This window comes from Microchirus variegatus (assembly GCF_963457635.1).
Source record: "Microchirus variegatus genome assembly, chromosome: 10".
NCBI classification, from domain to species: Eukaryota; Metazoa; Chordata; class Actinopteri; order Pleuronectiformes; family Soleidae; genus Microchirus; species Microchirus variegatus.
The window spans coordinates 6,102,078-6,123,743 of record NC_139811.1 but is presented as its reverse complement, the minus strand read 5'-3'; the positions used below and the strand labels follow the sequence as shown (position 1 = coordinate 6,123,743).

The 21,666-nt window shown below is 44.1% G+C and overlaps 1 protein-coding gene across 1 annotated transcript in view; it reads left to right on the top strand.

Annotated features, from left to right (window-relative positions):
• Positions 1-19,654, top strand: part of caskin1 (CASK interacting protein 1) — a gene marked incomplete at both ends in the record, with an annotated part of 137,574 nt that extends 117,920 nt beyond the window's left edge. Inside the window, 13 exons of the mRNA XM_083897004.1 lie at positions 1,942-2,046; positions 2,847-2,965; positions 4,489-4,570; positions 5,705-5,814; positions 8,092-8,202; positions 9,708-9,809; positions 11,153-11,291; positions 11,392-11,535; positions 11,625-12,919; positions 14,433-14,744; positions 16,430-17,054; positions 17,944-18,466; positions 19,558-19,654. Of these exons, the coding sequence (XP_083753130.1) occupies positions 1,942-2,046; positions 2,847-2,965; positions 4,489-4,570; positions 5,705-5,814; positions 8,092-8,202; positions 9,708-9,809; positions 11,153-11,291; positions 11,392-11,535; positions 11,625-12,919; positions 14,433-14,744; positions 16,430-17,054; positions 17,944-18,466; positions 19,558-19,654 (3,764 nt within the window). The remainder of the gene's footprint in view (positions 1-1,941; positions 2,047-2,846; positions 2,966-4,488; positions 4,571-5,704; positions 5,815-8,091; positions 8,203-9,707; positions 9,810-11,152; positions 11,292-11,391; positions 11,536-11,624; positions 12,920-14,432; positions 14,745-16,429; positions 17,055-17,943; positions 18,467-19,557) is intronic.
• Positions 19,655-21,666: the final 2,012 nt, after the last annotated feature.

Sequence of the window (21,666 nt, the reverse complement as noted above, 5' to 3'; positions counted from 1 at the left end):
CTCAGTCAAATCAAAGGCTGCTTTTGAAAATACACAGAAATCACACACATTAAGGTCAACTGGAGGGACGCAAAATGGCCACGAGGAGGCGCTGTGAAGCAAAAACTGTTTCTCTAGAGCACTGTTGGTCACACCCCATAAACCATTTATAATCCCCCCGATTAAGGTTATAATGGTTTATGACACTCTCCAAAATGCACTACAGCAGCCCCATTCAAGGCTCACATATATAATCACACATTAACGGATGCATTATATATGTATATGTATGTACATTATAGCATATACATGTGTATATACACATATATTCATGTTATGGATTGATTTATGTACTGCGAGTATATAAATGTTTTCATATATCTATAGACAGTATATGCTGTATTTTTTTCTGTGTGTTTGTGTGTGTGTGTGTGTGTGTGTGTGAGTATGAAAGTGTGGTGTGTGTGTGTGTAAGGGAGTTTGAAATGTAAATGCTTCTTTAGCCCAACCCCCTGCTCTCCAATTGGCCCCCCCGCTGTAATTCTTGTGTTTTTGTGGATAAATTCAAAGTTACTTTAATGAACTCCAACTTAAAGGCGCATTATGTAATAAATCTAAAGCAACTGGCCATAAAATCCTCCTAATATGTCACAGAGACTCAGGAATAATGTTCATATAACAAACTGAACTCACCAACAACAACAGTACAGACAAAATATTTGCATTTAAAAAATCTTTTGCAGACTGCAAATCATGTTTATGTTTTGAAATCATGTTTTGGCATGTGGCGCCACCTACCGCCGTCTACCAGTCATTGCAGTCAGTAGAGTCTCAGCTGCTGAGCAAACATGGATTGCCAGTTACGTCAGAAAACGAAACCTAAAAGACCTCGGTATTTTGAATTTGAATGTAGTAACGGTTTTTGGCCACATTCTTACATATGGCGCCTTTAAACTAAAAAAGAGTTAGGAACACTCTTAAGGAAGGAATATAAAGCAAATGTGTCCGGTACAATATATTTTAGATTCCAGATTTTGGAAAATATCTTTGGTTTTATCCAATATATCAAACATTTTTTGTTTTTTACTCACACATATTTAAATCTGTAATAGTTAGTGATCTGTACAACTCAACCACCTGATTGAAATCTGGTAGTTATGGTTAGGGACTGGTTAAGTCAAGATAAAAATACTCGATTCAACACAATCATGGAATGATAAATCATTAAACTGAAGAATTAAAACACCCCCGAACAAGTCGAGCACATGATTTGGAGGTGTTACCAAGAACCCTTGAAAAACCCTTTCTTCAGGAAGCAAATGGTTCCAGGTAGAACCTCAGCCCTTGTAGAAGGACCATTTTGGAACCCTTATTTCTAAGAGTGTAGTTGTGAGCACTTCCTGGTCACTATTACTAAATATTACCTGGAATATCTGGAATACCTGGAACCCTTAGTGTTACCAAGAACTCCTTTAAACCCCTTTATTTAAGAAAGGGGTTTTAAAGGGTTCTCTGGATCTTCCGGGTAGAACCTCAGCCCTTGTAGAAGAACCCTTTTGGAACCCATATTTCTAAGAGTGTACTTTGGCCATTTAACTTCTGTATTAACTAGACAGTGTTTGATTTATCCACATCGACCCTAACCCTAACCCCATCGGAGGGAAAATCTGATACTAATATAATTATAGTAACTATGTGACTAAATAGTTAACTAATTCTAAATCTAAAACTTCTAAGAAATGCTGAACTCCACCACTTGGCCACAAACACAACTCCAAATGCTAAATTTTTTTGCATCGTGACCGTTGGCTGTAAGTAGCTAATTGTATATGCTAACACGTATGTGACTATAACATCGCCCCCCCCCGCGAAATGGCTTCCTGTTAGCCAAAAGGCTAGCTATTGCCTCGTAGGCCAGTTGAAGGTCCCTGTAGTGGCTAACAGTGGTATTCTGTGTTGAAGGTTGTCGCGGTTCAGAGGCAAGTCCTCACAGCTCTCCCACCCCGTCCAGCGGGCCCCATGGAGGCTCCAACGAAGAGATCTGGGTACTGCGCAAACCCGTGGCAGGTAACTAAGCCGCGCTGCGCTGAGCCCCCTCGACTCCCGACTCCTTAAAGCTCTAACCGGGGCTCAAACAGTATCTGACATCCGTTCAAAAAAACAAGGCACCGGCTTTCAAGTGCCCTATAATTCCCTGAAAGAGATCAGGATCCACCCATCCGTGACTTCAAGCTCAAAGATGATGCGGAGTGAAAGGCTTTCAGATACTCTTTGACTCGCTCCTGACAGTCTCCCCATGTCCTGCTTCTGATCCCTTCATCTATAGCTTAGCTGAACTCAGAGGCCTCAGTGTGTAGGACTGCAGCCATCTGCATTGGTCTACAGTCTGTGTGTGTGTGAGTGTGTGTGTGTGTGTACGGCCAGAGAGGGAAAGTGTGTGTGTGTGTGTGTGTGTGAAAGGGTGAAAAGGTGTGTCTTGTTTACTCCACCACAGTTTGTCCTTCAGTCGTCCAACAGTCCGTCAGTCTGTCCATCAGTCAGTCCACTCTCATCCAATCACATGCTGACCAGTGCATTTCAGTGGAGAGTCACACTTTTTTACCACTTTGCTTTGGACGTCAGCTAAACCACTCAATGTGTGTCTGTGTGTGTGTGTGCGTGTGTGTGTGCGCGCGTGTGTGTGTATGCATCCATCTGTCTGTTGCATGTGTGTTTCTGAATGCATTAAATCTATGTCTTGTTCGGGCGGTCGCATGCAACATGCGTGTGACTGTTATGTGTGAATGTTTTGTATGTGTGGTCGTGTGCCTGTGTGTGTGTGTGTGCGTGTGCTTGTGTGTGCGTGTGCGTGTGCGTGTGTGTTGCAGGTGGAGACCGCAGCAGTATGGGCAGCTCGGGCAGTGTCAACAGCGTGAGGTCATCAGGCAGTGGTCAGAGTGCCGCCAGTGCCGCACACATCCTACATGCACAAGCAGAGGGAGTTAAGGTATGATGTGCATGCATGTGCACACACACACATACACCCACACACACATTCTTGTACTTGCTGCATACTGAGGACCAGCATTTCCACTTTATAAATCAACACAATTACAAATATCTACTTCATGAATGACATCTATAAAGAACTACTGGTTGCAGTACCATACAATGTGTGCAGGTGGAGCCCCAGAGCAAAAAGGGCTGGAACACTTTTTAAATTAAAACACTTTTTTTTAATTTTTGGTCCAAAATTTTACAAAAACATCATACTTATACTATGTCAACCAAATATTTTTTTACCAAAAATGTTTGGTCCAAAATTTGACAGAAACGTCAATCAATACTATGTCGTCCAAAATTTGAAAAAATCTTTGACATAAAATTTTTGGTCCAAAATTTGACAAAAAAAAATGTGTCCAAAATTTGACAAAAACGTCATACTATACTATGTCGTCCAAAATGTAAAAAAAAATTTGACCCAAAATTTTTGGTCTAAAATTGTTTTTTTTCTCACAAATATAGCATGTTATAGCAACCTAAGGAAGTGATTTCAATGAAAACAATGTGAGGACCGGCCAAAATGTCCTCACTCCGTAAAAATGACCTCACTTTGTTGGTTAAAAACCCTGACTGGTCCTCAGTATGCTGCAAGTACAAGAACACACACACACACACACGTCCGTTCAAAAGTTTGGGGTCACTTAGAAATGTCCTTATTTTTGAAGGTAAAGCACTTTTTTATCAATGAATATAACATTAAATGAATCAGAAATACACTCTATACATTGTTAATGTGGTAAACGACTATTCTAGCTGCAAACGTGGTTTTTAATAGAATATGTACATAGGTGTATAGAGGCCCATTTCCAGTGTTCTAATGGTACATTGTGTTTGCTAATGGTGTTAGAAGGCTATTGGATGATTAGAAAACCCTTGAAAACCCTTGAAAACGTGTGTGCAATGATGTTAGCACAGCTGAAAACAGTTTTGCTGGTTCTAAAAATCATTATTTCTAATCGTGTCAATGTCTTGACTATATTTTCTATTCATTTTGCAACTCTTTTGATGAATAAAAGTGTGACTTTTAATGCAAAACACCAAAAAATTGTGTAGGTGACCCCAAACTATTGACTGGTAGTGTACATATACATACAGACAAACCTTAAAGTAATAATACATTTATCAATATAAATGTATAATAATATATAATGGACCAAAAATGGGTTTTAATTTGGGTGATAATGAGTTCTGATTATCCAATAGAGCAGGGGTGTCAAACTCAAAAGACCCATGGGCCAATGAGCGGTTTAGAGGGAAAAAAGTGGGAATAAAACCCCAATATGAGCTTAAAATTATAACACAATATTGTGTCGTGATAGCAGTAAAGATATTCAATGATCATGTTCTGCAGAATTTCCAACTAAAAGTTTGAAAATATATCAACTTTGTACAGTGTTTGTGTGATTACAGCCTGTTTTGTTGTGTTTGTGTGTGTGTGTGTGTGTGTGTGTGTGTGTGTATTTACAGCTTCTAGCCACGGTGTTGTCCCAGTCTGCCAAAGCTAAGGAGCATCTCCTGGAGCAGTCAAAGTCTGTGGACCAGTCTGCAGGTAGGACACAGAGTCTAGGGGTGAATTCCAATTCCTTGCTTTACCCTCAATCTCAAAAATGTGCGCTCCCTCTAGTGCAAGTGCTGTCCCGATTCTCAGAAAAATTAAGTTGAGGGGCAAGTTTAAGGGCTGTATCACCCTCAATATTGAGATTTTCAATAGAGACCACCCTTGGGAGCAAGGGCTACCCAGAATGCATTGCGTGTTTTGACATAACAAAGATGGCGCCGAAAGCAGCGAAACGAGTACGCTACAAATTAAGTATTTTCTTTGTTAATAGAGATATAAAAAAAATGATGAAAACCATTGTATTATCTTAGTTTAGGCCCATATTATGGATTACTGACGTCATTGTTGCGTAACATTTATTTTTATTTTACGATCTTTTGTCAATAGCCGATGGTTTGCTATGGTTTACTTTTCAATAAGTCGTGGTGTGTGGTAACTGTCAGCTGAATATGTCCGTGGTTGTGGTATTTGTATGAGTATCATCTTATAACTAACTAACAACCTAATAACTTGACTGACAAACGGATCGTAATAAATAATCCTGACGTAAATGTGTTCTTCTTCTTCTTCTTCTTTTTTTGGAGTTGACAGACTGGACGCAGCTTTCGCGTTATTCTGCCCCCTACAGTCTGAAGACGTATCTGCATTTAAGGGGTGTCCCATTTCTAAGTGACAAAATAACCCTCAACACTTAATATTAAGGGTTGAGCTTGAGGGTTAAGATAGGAATTGGAATTGGCCCCAAACGTTAATAAACTCACAGTCATGATATGAAATGTGTGTCTGCGACCAAAGCGACGAGACTCAGAATCAGCTCGTCTGGTAGAGATGTCTCCTGACACACACACACACACACACAGATCTTGGCTGGGTTCAGAGACAGATGGCCGAGGCAGGGTTCTGTAGGAGGACGTGTACAGGGTTGTGATTGGTTAAGACGCTTTGTTACATCTTGGATGATTTGTCAAAGCGATGAATCCGGCCGACCAGAAACCAGTAGGTGGAGAAGGGGGGTAGAGGTCAGGTAGCACGATGAGCAAACTCATCTGTCGATCACGTTTACAGCGACAGGGCGGCCTCGAAAAAATCGGTCCAATGGTGTCTCTCTCTCTCTCTCCTCGGCAGGTTCTGCCAGCTCCTCTCGGACGTCGAGCCAATCGGGTTGTCCCCTGCACGAAGCGCCGCCCTACGACGCCACGGCAACCAGGAAGGGGGAGGGTCCGGGCGAGGGGAAGGTAGGACAGTCCCAGAGTTCCACAGATTCTCTGTAAAGACACACACAAGAAAGCCACTCTCATCTGTTATGTAACGGCAGTGGGACGAGAATGTAGCTCCTCAGTCGCCGAAACAATATCGCCAACCACTCACCCACTTGTGCATTCGCACACACATATAGTAGTTGACATATATACATACATACATACATGCACCAAGATGTCCCAGCGGTTTCTCTCGCAACTGGCCTCGTCTGTGCTGCGAGTGTTTGGATGCAGCCACGATTCGGTAAGTGTGTGTGTGTGTGTGTGTGGGATCCTGTAAGAGTTGGTAAATCAGGAATCTTGTGTGTGTGTGTGAGCGAGTGTGTGAATCCTGTCATCTCACATCTGTCTACTACCTGCTGTCCATCATTATTCACTCCTTTTAGTTGCAGCTTTTTCTTCTTCTTCTTCTTCTTCTTCCATTGCAGTATTTTCCTCTTTTGCCTTAGACAAATCCCTCGTTGGTGGCACCTCAGGCAGTCATAGCTCGAGTAAAGATATCAGTTTGTGTGATATTACATATTTGGTTGTGTGTGTGTGTGTGTGTGATGTGTTACAAATGCACGGGCCTACATTCAAGTTCAAATCTCATCGTATAGTAATTAAAATGTGGAAAAACTAAGGAGCAGTGGAGCATATTTAAATAGCAGGTGGCTGTGGTCGTTGAGTGTGAGGTGCCTGTGTTTGTGTTTGTGTTTGTGTGTGTGTGTGTGTGTGTGTGTGTGTGTGTGCTGTCATGTAAGCCATGTTTTATGGCCATCTGTTAGCTAGAGTCCTGGTTTCTATTTACCCAGTGTCCTAATAATATTTTCCCCGGGCAGGACACAGAGGAAGAAGTGGGGTTTTTTTTAGGGAGAAATTATGCAAAAAAAAAGGGAGGAACTAATGTGAAGAGAGGTGCAGAGGGAGTGTGGGAGTTTGAAATGGTGTGGGATGAAATCCTACTGTAGTTAAATCTCATCCCAGAGCTCTGCTTCCCTGCATTTAAAGCAGAATATTGCAGAAAATGATCGCCTATTTTCTAAAGCAGGTCATACTGTTTAATAATCTGTGGCCTGGACGGCGTCGCATCAGCTATCGATGAATCCATCGCTATAAAAACCTCCCTGTGTTCTGTGTAGTGATATAAATCAGGATGCACCAAATGTCTTATAGGTAAACAGGAAACTGTAGTGTCATATTAGGTTTAGCCATTGAACTATTTTGTACTAACAACGTTTATAGCACGTGTGTCAAACTCAAGGCCCGGGGCCCAGATGTGGCCCGCCACTTCATTTTATGTGGCCCGCGAGTGATTAATTGGTCTTAAAAATCTGTGTTAAAATAGGTCTATGCTGCTTTAAAGCGTGCGTTGACCATAAACTACATTTCCCACAATGCATGACAGAATTTGTTTCGCACATCTTCTGGTGGAGTTGACATTTGGGGGAATGTTAACACTGACAGGATTTTGCGAGCTCATTGCACGTCAACCAAACCAAAATGATTCTAAAAATGTGATAATATTTAAAGGTGCATTATGTAATAAATCTAAAGCAATAAAATATGTCACAGACTCAGGAATAATGTTCATATAACAAACTGAACTCACCAACAACAACAGTACAGCCAAGATATTTGCATTCAAAAAAATCGTTTGCAGACTGCAAATCATTTTGATGTTTTGGCATGTGGCGCCACCCACCGCCTTCTACCAATCATTGCAGTCAGTAGAGTCTCAGCTGCCGAGCAACCACGGGTTGCCAGTTACGTCAGAAAACGAAACCTAAAAGACCTTGGTATTTTGAATTTGAATGTAGTAACTGTTTTTGACCACACTCTTACATATGGCACCTTTAAGTTTTTTTTATATATATATATAGTAGTTGCAACAAGCTCTGGCCTCTTTAAAGCAAAATGGAATAAGTAAACACATTTAAAATAGTAGATTATCTTGTAGTTGCTAATCTGTAGCACATGCTGGAACATACCACTTGGATGGGCCTTCTTCCTTCCTAATTTAAGCCTGGATTTCACTACATGGCCAAGCAGGGCTAACCAAGCAGGGCTAACGCTATATCAGCCAGCGACTCATTCTTAAAAAATTTAGATGATTTTGTCCGTAGCCCAGATTTAAATAAAATACAAATGTTCAAATAATATAAACTCTTGCCCTGCTTGACCATGCTGAGGAAAAGTGGCTGTTGACAAATCAGACATGGAGCCAGTGACAGCATGCCCCCCCCCCCCCCTCCCCTGTCTTCTCTCCCGTAGAGCTCAGAGGCCGTTGTCCAATGGCTGAGCGACTTTCAGCTGCAGGTCTACGCTCCAAACTTCCTGGGCGCGGGGTATGACTTGCCCACCATTAGTCGAATGACCCCAGAGGTAAGGCAAAAAACGGAACCCTCAACCCCCCAGAGAGAGGTCGCAGCAAGGCACTTCTCTCCAAGGACCACAATGACAACACGTGTGATTTGTGCTGTCCTTGATGTCTGCAAGATGCATGTTTATGGTAAAAAATGCTCAAATAAGCTCATTTCATGGCAAAAATAATAGCTTAAATTACCTATAATAATCACCAAAATAACCAAAGCCTCATGCTATAATGCAGCTAAGCTAAGTAGCTAAGTAACAACACGTTCACTTACTTAGCCATTAGCCATTAGCTTAGGTCAGCACAACAATGACTTGTTCTCTCTTTAGTTTTTGTGCCACGCTATGCTACGCTACTCGCTAGCTGCTGGCGGTGCTTTAACATTTACTCTAGAAGTATGAGTGCGTGTGCGTTTGATATCGGACCAGAACATTTCCAGTGTTGGCACTGAACGTGTACATTTTAAATTACTTTTAAATTATGAATTAAATACAACATAAACAGTGTCTGCGATGAACCCTTAGATATGATTTTCATTCATTGCACAGTTTGTTATTTGCCCTGGAATAATGGGTCACACAGCAGAAGAACCTGTGTTCATCTACAGTCTATGGTTGTATATTATTATTTTTATTATAATACATTTTATTTGTAAAGCACTTTTCATAAAATAATCTCAAAGTGCTACACAAACCAAAAAGAAACAAAAACACTATATTGCGTCCTAGAGGTCTAAAATCACTTATTGTAGCTTTAAGCGACAAGAAAAGTGGCTCAGTTTTCGGGTTTCCACCAATTTGACACACAAGGTTCCTGTTACATTACCATGAGGTGAATGAAATGTCTTATATTTCAGATTTTGTTCTGATTTAATGGTGCCAAAAAAGAAAGAAAACCTGACTCCTCACCTTCACCTGTTGCTGCCTGTTCTGAGGAGCTAGACTCACCTACGTACAAATTATTATTATTGCTTGTATAAATTATTTGTGTGATCAGACATTGACAGGACGATGCGCTGATTTGAATTTAAGTGACAGGACGAAGAATCGAGGTGAACTGACTTGTCGTCGGTGTTTCCTTTTCCTTTTCGCTCGAGCGATTTATTTTTTGCTGTCATTGCTTTTCTTCTTGCACTTCCTATGATTTTGGAGACATTTACATCGCTGCTCTTTTCTCCTCAACTGGCGAAAGCTTTCATTAATCTGGATCTCCTGCTGTCTCGTGTGTGTGCGTGTGTGTGTGCGTGCGTGTGTGTGTGTGTGTGTGTGTGTGAGGACGTGAGAGAGAAACTGCTGGTCTACTGAAAAAAAAAAAAAGGCACATTGTGAAGAACGAGCCCGCTCATGCCACTACTGCATCTACAAACGTGTATTTGTGTGCATTTGTTCATTCGTTTCTGTGTGTGCGTGTGTGTGTGTGTGTGTGTGTGTGTGTGTGTGTGTGTGTGTGTGTGTGTGTGTGTGTGTGTGTGTGTGTGTGTGTGTGTGTGTGTGCGTGTGTGTGTGTGTGTGTGTAGGACCTGACGGCTATTGGAATAACTAAACCGGGTCACAGGAAGAAAATGACATCCGAGATTAACAAGATGAGTGTGACCGAGTGGCTGCCTGATCAGAAACCTGTGAGTAAGACTCGAGAACACACACACACACACACACACACACACACACACACACACACACACACACACACACACACACACACACACACACACACACACACACAGACACACACCCTATGCTTTAAAATGATAGTTCAGGTTGTATGATACAGAAGCGCATTGCATTCCCTTGAAAAAAAAATTTTTTGGACACATTTTTTTCTGACTAACTGTTTTTTTTCCTGAGTTGAGAGAGCATTTGAAACAATAAACAAGTTAATTCCTCTATTAAAAGTTCAATTTTAAGACCCTGGGAGATCAGTCCTGTCTCTAAGTCATATAGACGATATTAGCTTTAGTTTGTCGACTTTACGCTAACATCTGAGGACTTTGCGGTTGGTCAGAAAGTCCATGGGAGTCACTTGCAGGTCGTAGGTTCTCGCGAGACCTCGAAGTATCTCGATAATTCAGAAAAAAAAATTACAACGAAAAACTGAGAAAAAATTTGACCAAAAAAAACAAACCAAAAAATAAATTACTCAGAAAAACCTTTGTCAGATTATAAACGTTAGATATTTAAATTACTTTATCGGACGTCGACGGAGAACGAGTTCCAGACGGACAGCGACTCCAAACCTGTGACAACTTCCGGTCTCTGGAGCTGTTGATTGGCTACTGAGACTTCCAAAACTCAGTAGCCAATCAGTAGGCAGCTTCCTAAGGCCCGCCCACAAACAAAAAACCATGGCGCAAAAGAACAAATCAAGGAGCGCAAAACTGCTTCTTAAATCCAATTCCGTAGCGTCAGTGTTTGTTACAGGGTATCCGCAAGGTCGTAAAAAGTCTTATAGAGTCTTAAATCCAATAATTTGAATTTAAGGCCTTAAAATGTCTAAAATTCTCCTAAAATGTCTTAAAAGGTCTTTAATACAATTTTGAAAGGTCTTCAAATCTATTAACGTGAACATGCATAAAACATGCATAAACTTCAGTCTTGCTTTGAAATGTTTCTATTTTTGAGATTGCGATAACATAACTACAACACGGAACTAAAGTAGTCCACCTGTGCTGCCCGGTGTGAGAATTTATCGAGCACCACTAGTTAGTGTGCTGTGCGCGCGCCGTGGTGTGTTTCAGCTTAGCATAGCAGCGGAGAAAACTTAACGAAAGCCCACAGCTAAGCCGAATTGCAAGTTCAACGATTTGTGGCTCCAATTTTCCTTGATGTCTTTTTTGAAATGGGTCTTAAATTTCATTCAATATGGTCTTAAAAAGTCTTAAATTTGACTTGTTGAAACCCGCAGAGACCCTGTTGTTAGCATGACGAGGGTATGAGTATGAATCAGTTTTTTTTTCTTCTATAGGCCAATCTCGGAGAGTGGCTGTCTGCGATTGGCCTGACCCAGTACCACCAGGTGTTAGTGCAGAACGGCTACGAGAACATCGACTTCATCACTGACATCACTTGGGAGGACCTGCAGGAAATAGGCATCATCAAACTGGGTAAATCAAACTGTTTGATGCAATTTTTTTTTTTACATTCTTTGAAGCATTCTTAACCTTCTAATTGAATAAAACATATTCCATATTTCTGATGTCAAAGGTCACCAGAAGAAGCTGATGCTGGCAGTGAAGCAGCTGGCTGAATTGCAGCGCGTTACAGACGGACACGGCTCCATCCGAAAGAAGCCCCCACCAATCACGCAGCAGCAGGAAGTCATGTCTGTGGACGGCCCTCCCCCAGACGGTAAGCTAACGCGCGATAGCTTGATGAACGACATCTAAACTGAGGATCTCCTGTCCAATTTAAATCACGCGTTGTCTTCACATTTGCAGAGCTCATGTCTCCAAAGATGAGCACCTTCCAGGACAGCGAGTTGAGCACCGAGCTACAGAGCGCCATGACCCAGCCAGGTCAGGAGGTCAAAGCTCAACGAACGCGCAACCTCAGCAAAGACCACGATGAGGTGATGACAGGAGGTGGAGGTGGAGGAGGAGGAGGAGGAGGAGGAGGAGGAGGAGGAACTGCACCGCCTAAGAAGGAGGCGCGGACTATGAGGCAGCAGAGCAGCCAGGGAAGCAATTCCTCGCACAGGGGCAGCGTGTCCTCCCAAGGCAAACACCGTCACTCCCACTCCCACTCCCACTCGCAGCCTGCTCCTCCCTACACGCCTCCTCACACTCCCACCAAGACGAGGACGTCATCCTCCTCGTCCACGTCCTCTGTCCAGAGCTCGGCTTCGTCTTCTCAGTCCAAAACCAAGCCGGCCGCCCAGTTTGTTCACGGGGAGAGGCCTCAGTCACCGCGCTCTCACCCCCCGCAGTCGCCCACTCACCGTGGAGCTCCAGGCGGCACACACCCTCAACAGCAGCAGCAGCAGCAGCAGCAGCAGCAGCAGCAGCAGCCTCAGCCTCAGCAGCAGCCTCCAGTCCAGCCAGCACACCAAAAACACCCTCAGCACCAACCGCAGCCACAGGTGATGGAGAATCAGCAGCCACAGGTTCCACTCCTCTGTCTCCCGCCAGAGGCTGAGCTGGCCGAGGAGGAAGGTTCGGAGCCGTCTGCACTCCAGAAGAAGCGCGCCCACAGCCTCAACCGATACGCCGTGTCGGACGGCGAGTGCGACGAGCAACCGGGCCGAGGTGGCGGAGGCGGTGGCGGAGGCGGAGGAGAAGCGGACGCGGTAGGAGGTCAGAGCACGGCCGTCGTGAGACCGGAGGGAGGCAAATACCACACGGTGACCCACCGCGTCAGCCGCAGCCACTCCGTCCGCAACCAGGACAAGAACCCCGGCCGAGGCCACACGCAGTCGCTGGCGCTGCGTCAGAAGAAAAAGGGCCCGCCGCCGCCGCCGCCCAAGCGCTCCAGCTCGGCCATCTCCAGCTCCAACTCCAACCTGTCCGACACGAACGCGAACGCGCAGCAGAGCACGCACGCCACGACGGGCGGGATGCTGGACGTGCCTTACCACCAACAGAGGAGGGCCAGCGACCTCGGGGTGTCCGGGGACGCCGCCGTCGCTGTGGAAACGAGCAGCATGGGGAGCGTGAGGAGCATCGCCGCCATGTTGGAAATGTCGTCTATAGGGGGCGGACCCAAAGGCATGGCACTGCAGAAGAATTTCCTTCAGGTATTGTAAAAAAAAATAGACCTGAAACAATTCATCAATGACTAAATTTATCAACTATTTTGACTAGTTTGAAGCTTTTTTCAGGATTAAAACAAGAGTTCTGATTGTTTTAGCTTCTTAAATGTGAATATTTTCTTCGTTTCTTTGCTCCACATGACAAAGAAATCATGATTTTGTGATCTCGGAGTATAAGATAAGAAACCAAAATTTTCTTAAAGTCTGCTTTCCAAAGCATCTGTGAAGGTCGCTGTCTTTATTAATCTTGCCTGAATTCACTGGTCATCACCCAGAATGCACCCAAAGTACACTCTTAGAAATAAAAGTGCTAAGTAGAACCATATAAGGTTCTTCAGCTTGTCCTCATAGGAGAACCCTTTTTGACTCCAGGTAAAAAGGTTCTTCCTGGAACCCTTTTGGAGGGTTCTTACCAAGAACTTTTGGTAACGCTTTCTTTTACAGTCCCCTAATTACCAGGTATTTACCTGGTAAATTCATGGTAACACCAAAGTGTTACTAGGTAATTACCAATGGTAATAAGAAAGTAAATACAGTGAAACTGTTGCCAAAATACTGGGCATTTACCTGGTAACTATATAGTTAATTATAGCGTGTTATTACTGCTGTTAATAAGAAGGTATGTACAGCTAAACTATGGCAAAACTATGGTAAATGTAAGTGTATTATTGGGTTATAAACTGGTAATAAGCAGGTACCTACAGTCCCCTAATTACTAGCTATTTACCCAAGGGGTAATCTAACAAACCTAACCCTAAAAATGTGTGTAATTACATGGAAACAAGCTTGGCTTTCTTTTACAGTACAGTTTTACTTTACTTACCGAGTACATTACCGTGCATTACCCAGTATTTTGGCAACGGTTTCACTGTATTTACTTATCTTATTACCCTTGGTAATTACCTAGCAACACTTTAGTGTTACCATGAATTTACCAGCTAAATACCAGGTAATTAGGGGACTGTAAAAGAAAGCGTTACCGAACTTTTTTAAAACCCTTTATTCAGGAAAGGGGCTTTAAAGGGTTCTCTGGATCAAAATGGTTCTTATTGGAACCATTAGTGTTACCAAGAACCCTTGAAAAATGTTTTCCAGGTAGAACCTCAGCCCTTGTAGAAGAACCCTTTTGGAACCCTTATTTCTAAGAGTGCAGGAGCATGTGAGGAAGACTCAAGTTAGCTCTTCAGTAGAGCTGAAACAACTCATCGATTAATCGTCAACTATTTTGATCATTGATTCATCGGTTTGAAGCATTTTTCAGGATTAAAACAAGTTTTCTGATCGTTTTAGCTTCTTAAATGTGAATATTTTCTTCGTTTCTTTGCTCCACATCACAAAGAAATCATTCAAACTGAATCATTTTGGTTTATGGACAAATCAAGACATTTTATGGACCAAACGATTCATCGAGAAAATAATCGACAGAATAATCTGTTACAAAAATAATGCTATATAATCTATGCCAAGAAATATCGGTTGTTTATCTGCGATTTTCCAGGTGGGCAAAACGCGCGACGCCATCGGCTTGGACGGCGAGGTGGTGAACCGACGGCGGACCATCAGCGGCCCCGTCACCGAGCTGGTGGCGGCCGCCAAGCGCAACCAGCCGACGGCCTCGCCTCTCCCGTCGCCCTCCGTCCGACGGGAAACCTCGCCTCCCACTGTAAATAACTCCCCCCACTCGCCCCACCCTCCGTCCTCCCCCCACCCCAGCTCGAGCGGCAGCGGCAGCTCATCAGAGAACCTGCCCTTCGCAGACGAGGGAAGCCTGACCATCCGCCGCCAGGGCCGAGGAGAAGGAGAAGGACAGGTAGCTATCTATATATATATATATGTTTCTCACATGCATTATATATGTGTTTGTTCCATATAGTATATATGTTATCTGTATTTATATGTTGGGGGGGCTGTCAATCTTTTTGATACTGCGATTAATCAAATACACTACCGTTCAAAAGTTTGGGGTCACTTAGAAATGTCCTTATTTTTGAAGGAAAATCACTTTTTTTTCAATGAATATAACATTGAATGAATCAGAAATACACTCCATACATTGTTAATATGGTAAACGACTATTCTAGCTTGGTTTTTATTGGAATATGTACACAGGTGTATAGAGGCCTATTTCCAGTGTTCCAGAAGGCTATTGGATGATTAGAAAACCCTTGTGCAGTGATGTTAGCACAGCTATTAATTATTATTTTGATTAAAAATCATTATTTTTAATCTTGTTAATGTCTTGACTATATTTCCTATTAGTTTTGCAACTCTAATGATGAATAATAGTGTGACTTTTAATGCAAAACACACAAATAAATTGTATAGGTGAGGTAGTGTATTTACATCTTAAATGCTGCTTAAAATGCATTATTTTTGCATTATTGAATGTAGAATGAACCCAAAATGATGCATATTTAAGTTCAGTTAATGTAGTTTCATAGCATCTTAAATTTTTAAACAGATTCTGCCACTGCTGTGAACTTCAGATGGAAAAACTAAAACTACCAAACCAAAGAATAACAAACGAATCGTTTCTCGTGTCTCCACGTATTATTATTATGCTGCCACTTCTCTGTGTTACTCACAGTTTGGGCAAACGACTGCAGTTTCCAGTCTCAAACAGCAAAGTGCGATGTGAGGCTCAAGTATTTGTCATGACTCACAGACGTCTCTTTATATAATGATAATATTCATCACACTCTAGTTCCTCTTGAGAGTCGAGTCTAAGATGTGTCTTGATGTAGTTCTCAGTCCTTTTTCCTCTGAAATTCTTACTAGTTTATCTCCAGTTACTAAATGCTAGTGTAAAAATGCTAGTAGCAGTTAGCATTTTGTTTACATTTTTTTATTTACTCACAATACACTTCTTTATTAAAGGTGCATTATGTAATAAATCTAAAGCAACTGGCCATAAAATCCTCACAATCACAGTCACAGACTCAGGAATAATGTTCATTTAACAAACTGAAATCACCAACAATAACAGTACAGACAAAATATTTGCATTAAATTTTTTTTTGCAGACTGCAAATTTTATGTTATTCATAGCAGTGTGTTATTATTATAGTATATGTTATTATTTATAGTTTATGTTTTGAAATCATGTTTTGGCATGTGGCGCCACCTACCGCCGTCTACCAATCATTGCAGTCAGTAGAGTCTCAGCTGCCGAGCAACCACGGGTTGTCAGTTACGCCAGAAAACAAAACCTAAAAGACCTCGGTATTTTGAATTTGAATGTAGTAACCCTTTTTGGCCACATTCTTACATATGGCGCCTTTAACCGACTAACTTTTTAAAGTAAGATTTCCCATCATTAACGGTGTTAAACAATTGCAACAATTAACACATAATTAATTAAATAATTGACAGCGCCACCATCCGTCTATCTATTGTAATGTGCAGCTTTATATGTGTTAGTCACGTATCTCTTGTCAATGTTTTTTGACTGTGCAACACTCACCTCTTGTCATGAATGTATGAATTTTCCGTTAGTGTGTATTTTGTGTCTGTCTGCAGGGCGACGCCGAGGGCCCCCAGGGCGAAGCCGGCGACCCCCAGGAAGACGCCCCCAGCGTCGAGGCCCCAGCGACCCTGAAGAGGCGGCTGCACAGCTCCAAGTCCCACCCCAACGGCTCCGACTTCACCCTGCAGGAGTCGTCCACCGTGAAGCGGCGGCCCAAGAGTCGCGACAAGGAGCCCGAGGGTTACGCGGACCTGGCCAACGCGGCCAACGGGGACCCCGCGGCGACCGCCGCGCCGCCCAACACCACGCAGCCGGTGCCTTACCAGAACGGCACTGCCACCATGAAACGCCGCCCGGTGTCTGACGCCGGAGTGACGGAGCAGCCGCAGCCGCAACCGCAACCTCAACATCAACCTCAACCCCAGCATCAGCCTCAGCCTCAATCGCAAGTGACAGCTGCTCTTCGCAGAGACAGCATGGATCAAACCGCTCCGATGGTCAATGAAACCGGTCAGCAGAGGAAACCAAAGCCGCCAGTCTCCCCCAAGCCTGTGGTCGGTCAGATAAAGAGACAAGGAGGCCCACAGACTTCACCGCAGTCCGTATCCAACAAGAGAGTCCCCCTGCCGGGCCCCGGCACGCCTGGAAGCCCAGGTACTTACAGAGTCTGCATATGTAACGGGACGACGGGTGTTTGAAAGCCTTTACTTAATCTTTGTGATCCCGTCAAGGCCTCGGAAAACAAACGCTCAAAACAGACCCAGCAGTTATTGACTGTGTTGATTAGTGTTGACTGCAGCGCGCACACGAGAACAAACAGGTGCTTGTTGAGCTGGAGAAAATCAATCAAATCCTTCACGCTCTCACACCACAGAGGGAGGCGGGTGCCGCTTGTGTCATGTGTCAGTATGCGCAAATGACACAAGGTCAAGTGAAAGGCTGACAAAAAAAAACAAAATTATGAATGTTAAAGCGGACCCAATTAACGCTGTTTTTTAGTGTGTATCTGCGTCATTACCTTGTTTCGAAACAAACAGTTCAGCCACTGCTGAGAACGCTGTGTTTTATTGTAATCTCGGGCTCAGCGAGATCTCTGAAAAAACCCGGTGCGGTTACGCAAACAGCGGTTCTCCTGAACAGCAGATCCTCCTGCTCCGGGCACTAGTCCGGGCACATCCGGTTGCGTACATTGAACCACAGAAGAAGAATAACGTCGGTTGTGGAGGTGTTTCACGAGCGACAGTGTCTTCTGACTCTGGGTCAAAGTCATAAAAGGGACTGCGGCGGGGAGTCGTGACAAAGCTATTTTTAAACACTGTTAAAACAATGTTTTGATAATGAGTTGCAGTGCATCCACCGTTCCAGAGGGGGGAGCTGCGCTGCTGAGAGCGGGTGTGCTGATTATGTCACTTCTGGGTACTGGCCAATCACAAGACAGTTGGGAAGGCTCTACGCTGGCTGGCCAATCACAGCACAGTCTGTCTTCTGTGGGTGAGATTTATGATTTTTATGACCTTCTCTTTCTCTGTCTGTGTCTCTGTAGTTGAAGGAAAGAAGATCCCTCCTCCAGTCTCGCCCAAACCAGTGCCCCCGCCCACGGCGCCCAAACCGGCCAAGCTCATCCACTCCATGACCAGCCCGCCGTCTCCCACCCCGGCTTACCCGGTCCAACAGCACCCTGCGGTGACCCGGCAGACCAGCTCGCCGCCTTCCTTCCCCAACTCTCCCAGTCCGCCCAACGCCAAACCGCTGAGCCCGTCCCCCCAGAGCCCCCACACCCCGCAGACGCCCACCACTCCGCAGACTCCCGCCACTCCCAGCCCGACCCCGCCGCCCGTCAAACCGCCTCGCTCCTCCATCGGCGGCGTGTCCGTGGACACCGGGATGGTGGGAGGAGGAGGCGGCGGTGGCGGCGGGACGGCGCCGGCCCCCACAGCAACAACGCCAACGACGACAACACCGGACCTGTGTGTGGACTCTCTGGTGCATCAGAAGCTGGAGGAGACGAGCGCGTCGCTGGCCGCGGCTCTGAGAGCTGTGGAGGACAAGATACTGAGGCAGGAGGAGTGAGTAACACACACATAGTCAGAATGATTGATGACTTAAAGGAGACATATTTTAGCCTGATTCTCCAACTGAACCTAGTTCCCTGGTGTCCTAATGAACATGTCTGTGTAATGCTTTGGTCAAAATACCTTAAGGACGAAGCACCACAGCAGTTCAATCACCCCGCCAAAACAAAAGCCTTGTTCAGAACGCTCGGTTTTCGAGTGCCTGTCTCTTTAAATATGCAAATGAGACACAGGAAACTACATCAGCGTCAATGAGGCTAACGGCAGCTAACAGCAGTTAGCATTTGGAAAAGCCGTCATTTTTTTCCGACTCTAGCCGGGACACATCGCCGTCATATATAAAATGTAAATCCTCTGAGGTTGGAAGTTTGTGTAGAACTCTTAGAAATCGCAGAACACTTCGCAGACTTCCGCTCTTCCGGATACCATCGCCCTCGCCTGCACTCTCGCGTTTTTTAGCGGCAAAGCGGAGCTCCATGAGATAACAATTCCAGAAATTTCGCTTTTGAGTGTTTGAGTGAGACACAGGAAACTACGTCAGCGTCACTGAGGCTCCGGTGGCTAACAGCAGTTAGCGTTTGGGAAAGCAAACAATGGCTTTTCCAAACGCTAACTGCCGTTAGCTCTTCCAAACGATGTTGCATTAGCGCCGGGCGCGTCAACGTTAACTCACGTTAATGCGTGACGCGTTTCGTTTCGTGACGTCGCGTTTTTTACGCGACTCCCCGATTGTTAAAACGAGTCTCTAAAGTAACGCTGAACTTTAAAAACAGAGGGCACACATACGCCGTGCGCAGGTACGCTGGTTATTTGTAGCGCTGCTCTTTTCGTGCAACAAACATACCGCTCGCAAGTTCGACTTGTAGGCGCGCTAACGGCGCTAAACGAGCTCACGGAGCTAACCGGTTAGCGGTGCGCCCTGGACTCCGGTGTCGCGGCGCGTAAAAAACATGACGTCGCACGCGTCTTTTTTCCGGTCAGTCGTCATGGAAACGGGTCGTGCGCTAACGTGCGTCCTAAGTGTGGTTAGTTTAACTACCGTATGACATGTTTCTCTGTGTGTGTGTGCGTGTGTGTGTGTGTAGCTCTGTGGCCGAGCAGAAGACCACCGTCAGCATCCTGGACGACATCGGCAGCATGTTCGACGACCTGGCCGACCAGCTGGACGCCATGTTGGAGTAACCATAGAGACTAATCAGGCGGCGTCTCCGCGGCAACGCTGCTGCAAACGGGGACCGACTCGGATGGCACAACGGGGCAACCATGCCTCTCTATCTCTCTCTCTCTCTCTCTTTCCTCCTCATCATCATCATCATCGTCGTCGTCCTTTACGCCGCGTCGTGTCTATCCTCTCCTCGCCTCTCCGTCCGTCCACTGCTATGAAAAAAAAAAAAAAAAGAAAACCCCGCCTCTTTCACCCTCCTCTTCCTCTCGTCGCCTGTCGCTGATGAAGACAATGAAGATTCAGACAATGGAAGCGACGCTCGGTGGAGTTAACGGAGAGACGGAGATGCTTAAAATGAGAGGTTTTAAGGGGGAAAAAGGACCAAAAAAAAACAACCCACAACTGATGTTGAAGAAGAAAAAAAAGAAAGAAGAAAAATCATCAGATGAAGAAACGATGGAGACTGCACTCAGACCACGAGGTCTTTTCACGAACTCCACGACGGACTCGACTGAACAAACAATAAACTAAAACTAATACTGAATTGAAAAAAAAAAAAACCCTGCTGTGTAATGAATCATAGTACGGTACATTGTGTACATTCTAAGCATGGAGAGTTTATATCTACTGAAAAAGTCCTGCATTAGCACACTAATATATATATATATATATAAATATATATATATATAAAAATATACCGATAAATATGAATCTCTAGCTCTTTGGTTTGATGTCTTTGGTTCTGTGTGGAATGGTGACCTCTGGTGTTGTGAAGATGTAAATGACTTGGTGGACAAAAAAAATTATAATAATTATAATAATTATCTGTGACCAAACGAGACTATTCAGCTCCTCAAAGGTGTGTGTGTGTGTGTGTGTGTTCTTGTACTTGCGGCATACTGAGGACCAATGAGGGTTTTTAACCAACAAAGTGAGGTCATTTTTACAAAGTGAGGACATTTTGGCCGGTCCTCACTTTGTTTTCATTTAAATCACTTCCTTGGTTGTAAACATGGTATACTCCGTCTTGAGGTCCTCAATTTGGTACCAAAACCAATTGTCCAGCCCTTTCCAGTTTCACACACTTTTTCCTCTGGGGCTCCACCTGCAGACATTTCCTGGTACTGCACCCAGTAGTTTTTTTTTATAGATGTCATTCATGAAGTAGATATTTGTAATTGCGTTGATTTATAAATTGGAAATGCTGGTCCTCACTTTGCCAGCACTTTTACTCGGTCCTCAGTATGCGGCAAGTACAAGAATGTGTGTGTGCTTGTCTGTGTGTGTGTGTGTGTGGTATGAGTTACTGACAGGTGGCTTCAGCTTGTGGTTGATCACGTCCATTTTCTTTGTCTTGGCTGCATCATCATCATCATCATCATCATCATCATCGCCCTCAACACTCACACACACACGAAAGGGAGAAGCACAATGACCCATGCAGCCAGCACACACACACACACACACACACACACACACACACACACACACACACACACACACACACACACACACAGGAGCCTGCACAATATAAACTATAACAAGAGAAAGCAGACGTCAGGTTGTTGTAGATGAAGTTTGGCACCGTGGGAAGTTTTTGCAAAAAAGTCAAGTTGTCGGTGAAAGAGTTTGAGGAACAAGGTCAAGGATCAGGGTCAAGGTCAAGGGTCAGATCAGCCTCAGGTGGTCTAAACTTCCCCCCGCACAATAATTAAAAAAAACAACACATATATATGATAAACTAAAAATAATATAAGCACCAGAGTTATTAAAGGGCCAGTGAAGTCATCTTCACCCAGACTGTTTCAACGTTACTCCTGGTACCTGCTTCAGGTTTCCCATGTTTACACATTAAAAAAACAGTGTATATTCATTTTTGCTCAGCAGTGATGCACCAATACATGTGTTGTTTTTGAAGAAAATACTCCGATTTGAATTAGCAGTTTGGGTTTATTCTATAAAAGAGTTGATTTATCTTCCAGATTACACTTTATCTGTCGAACTCGGTGTTTCCTTCATCACAGAAACT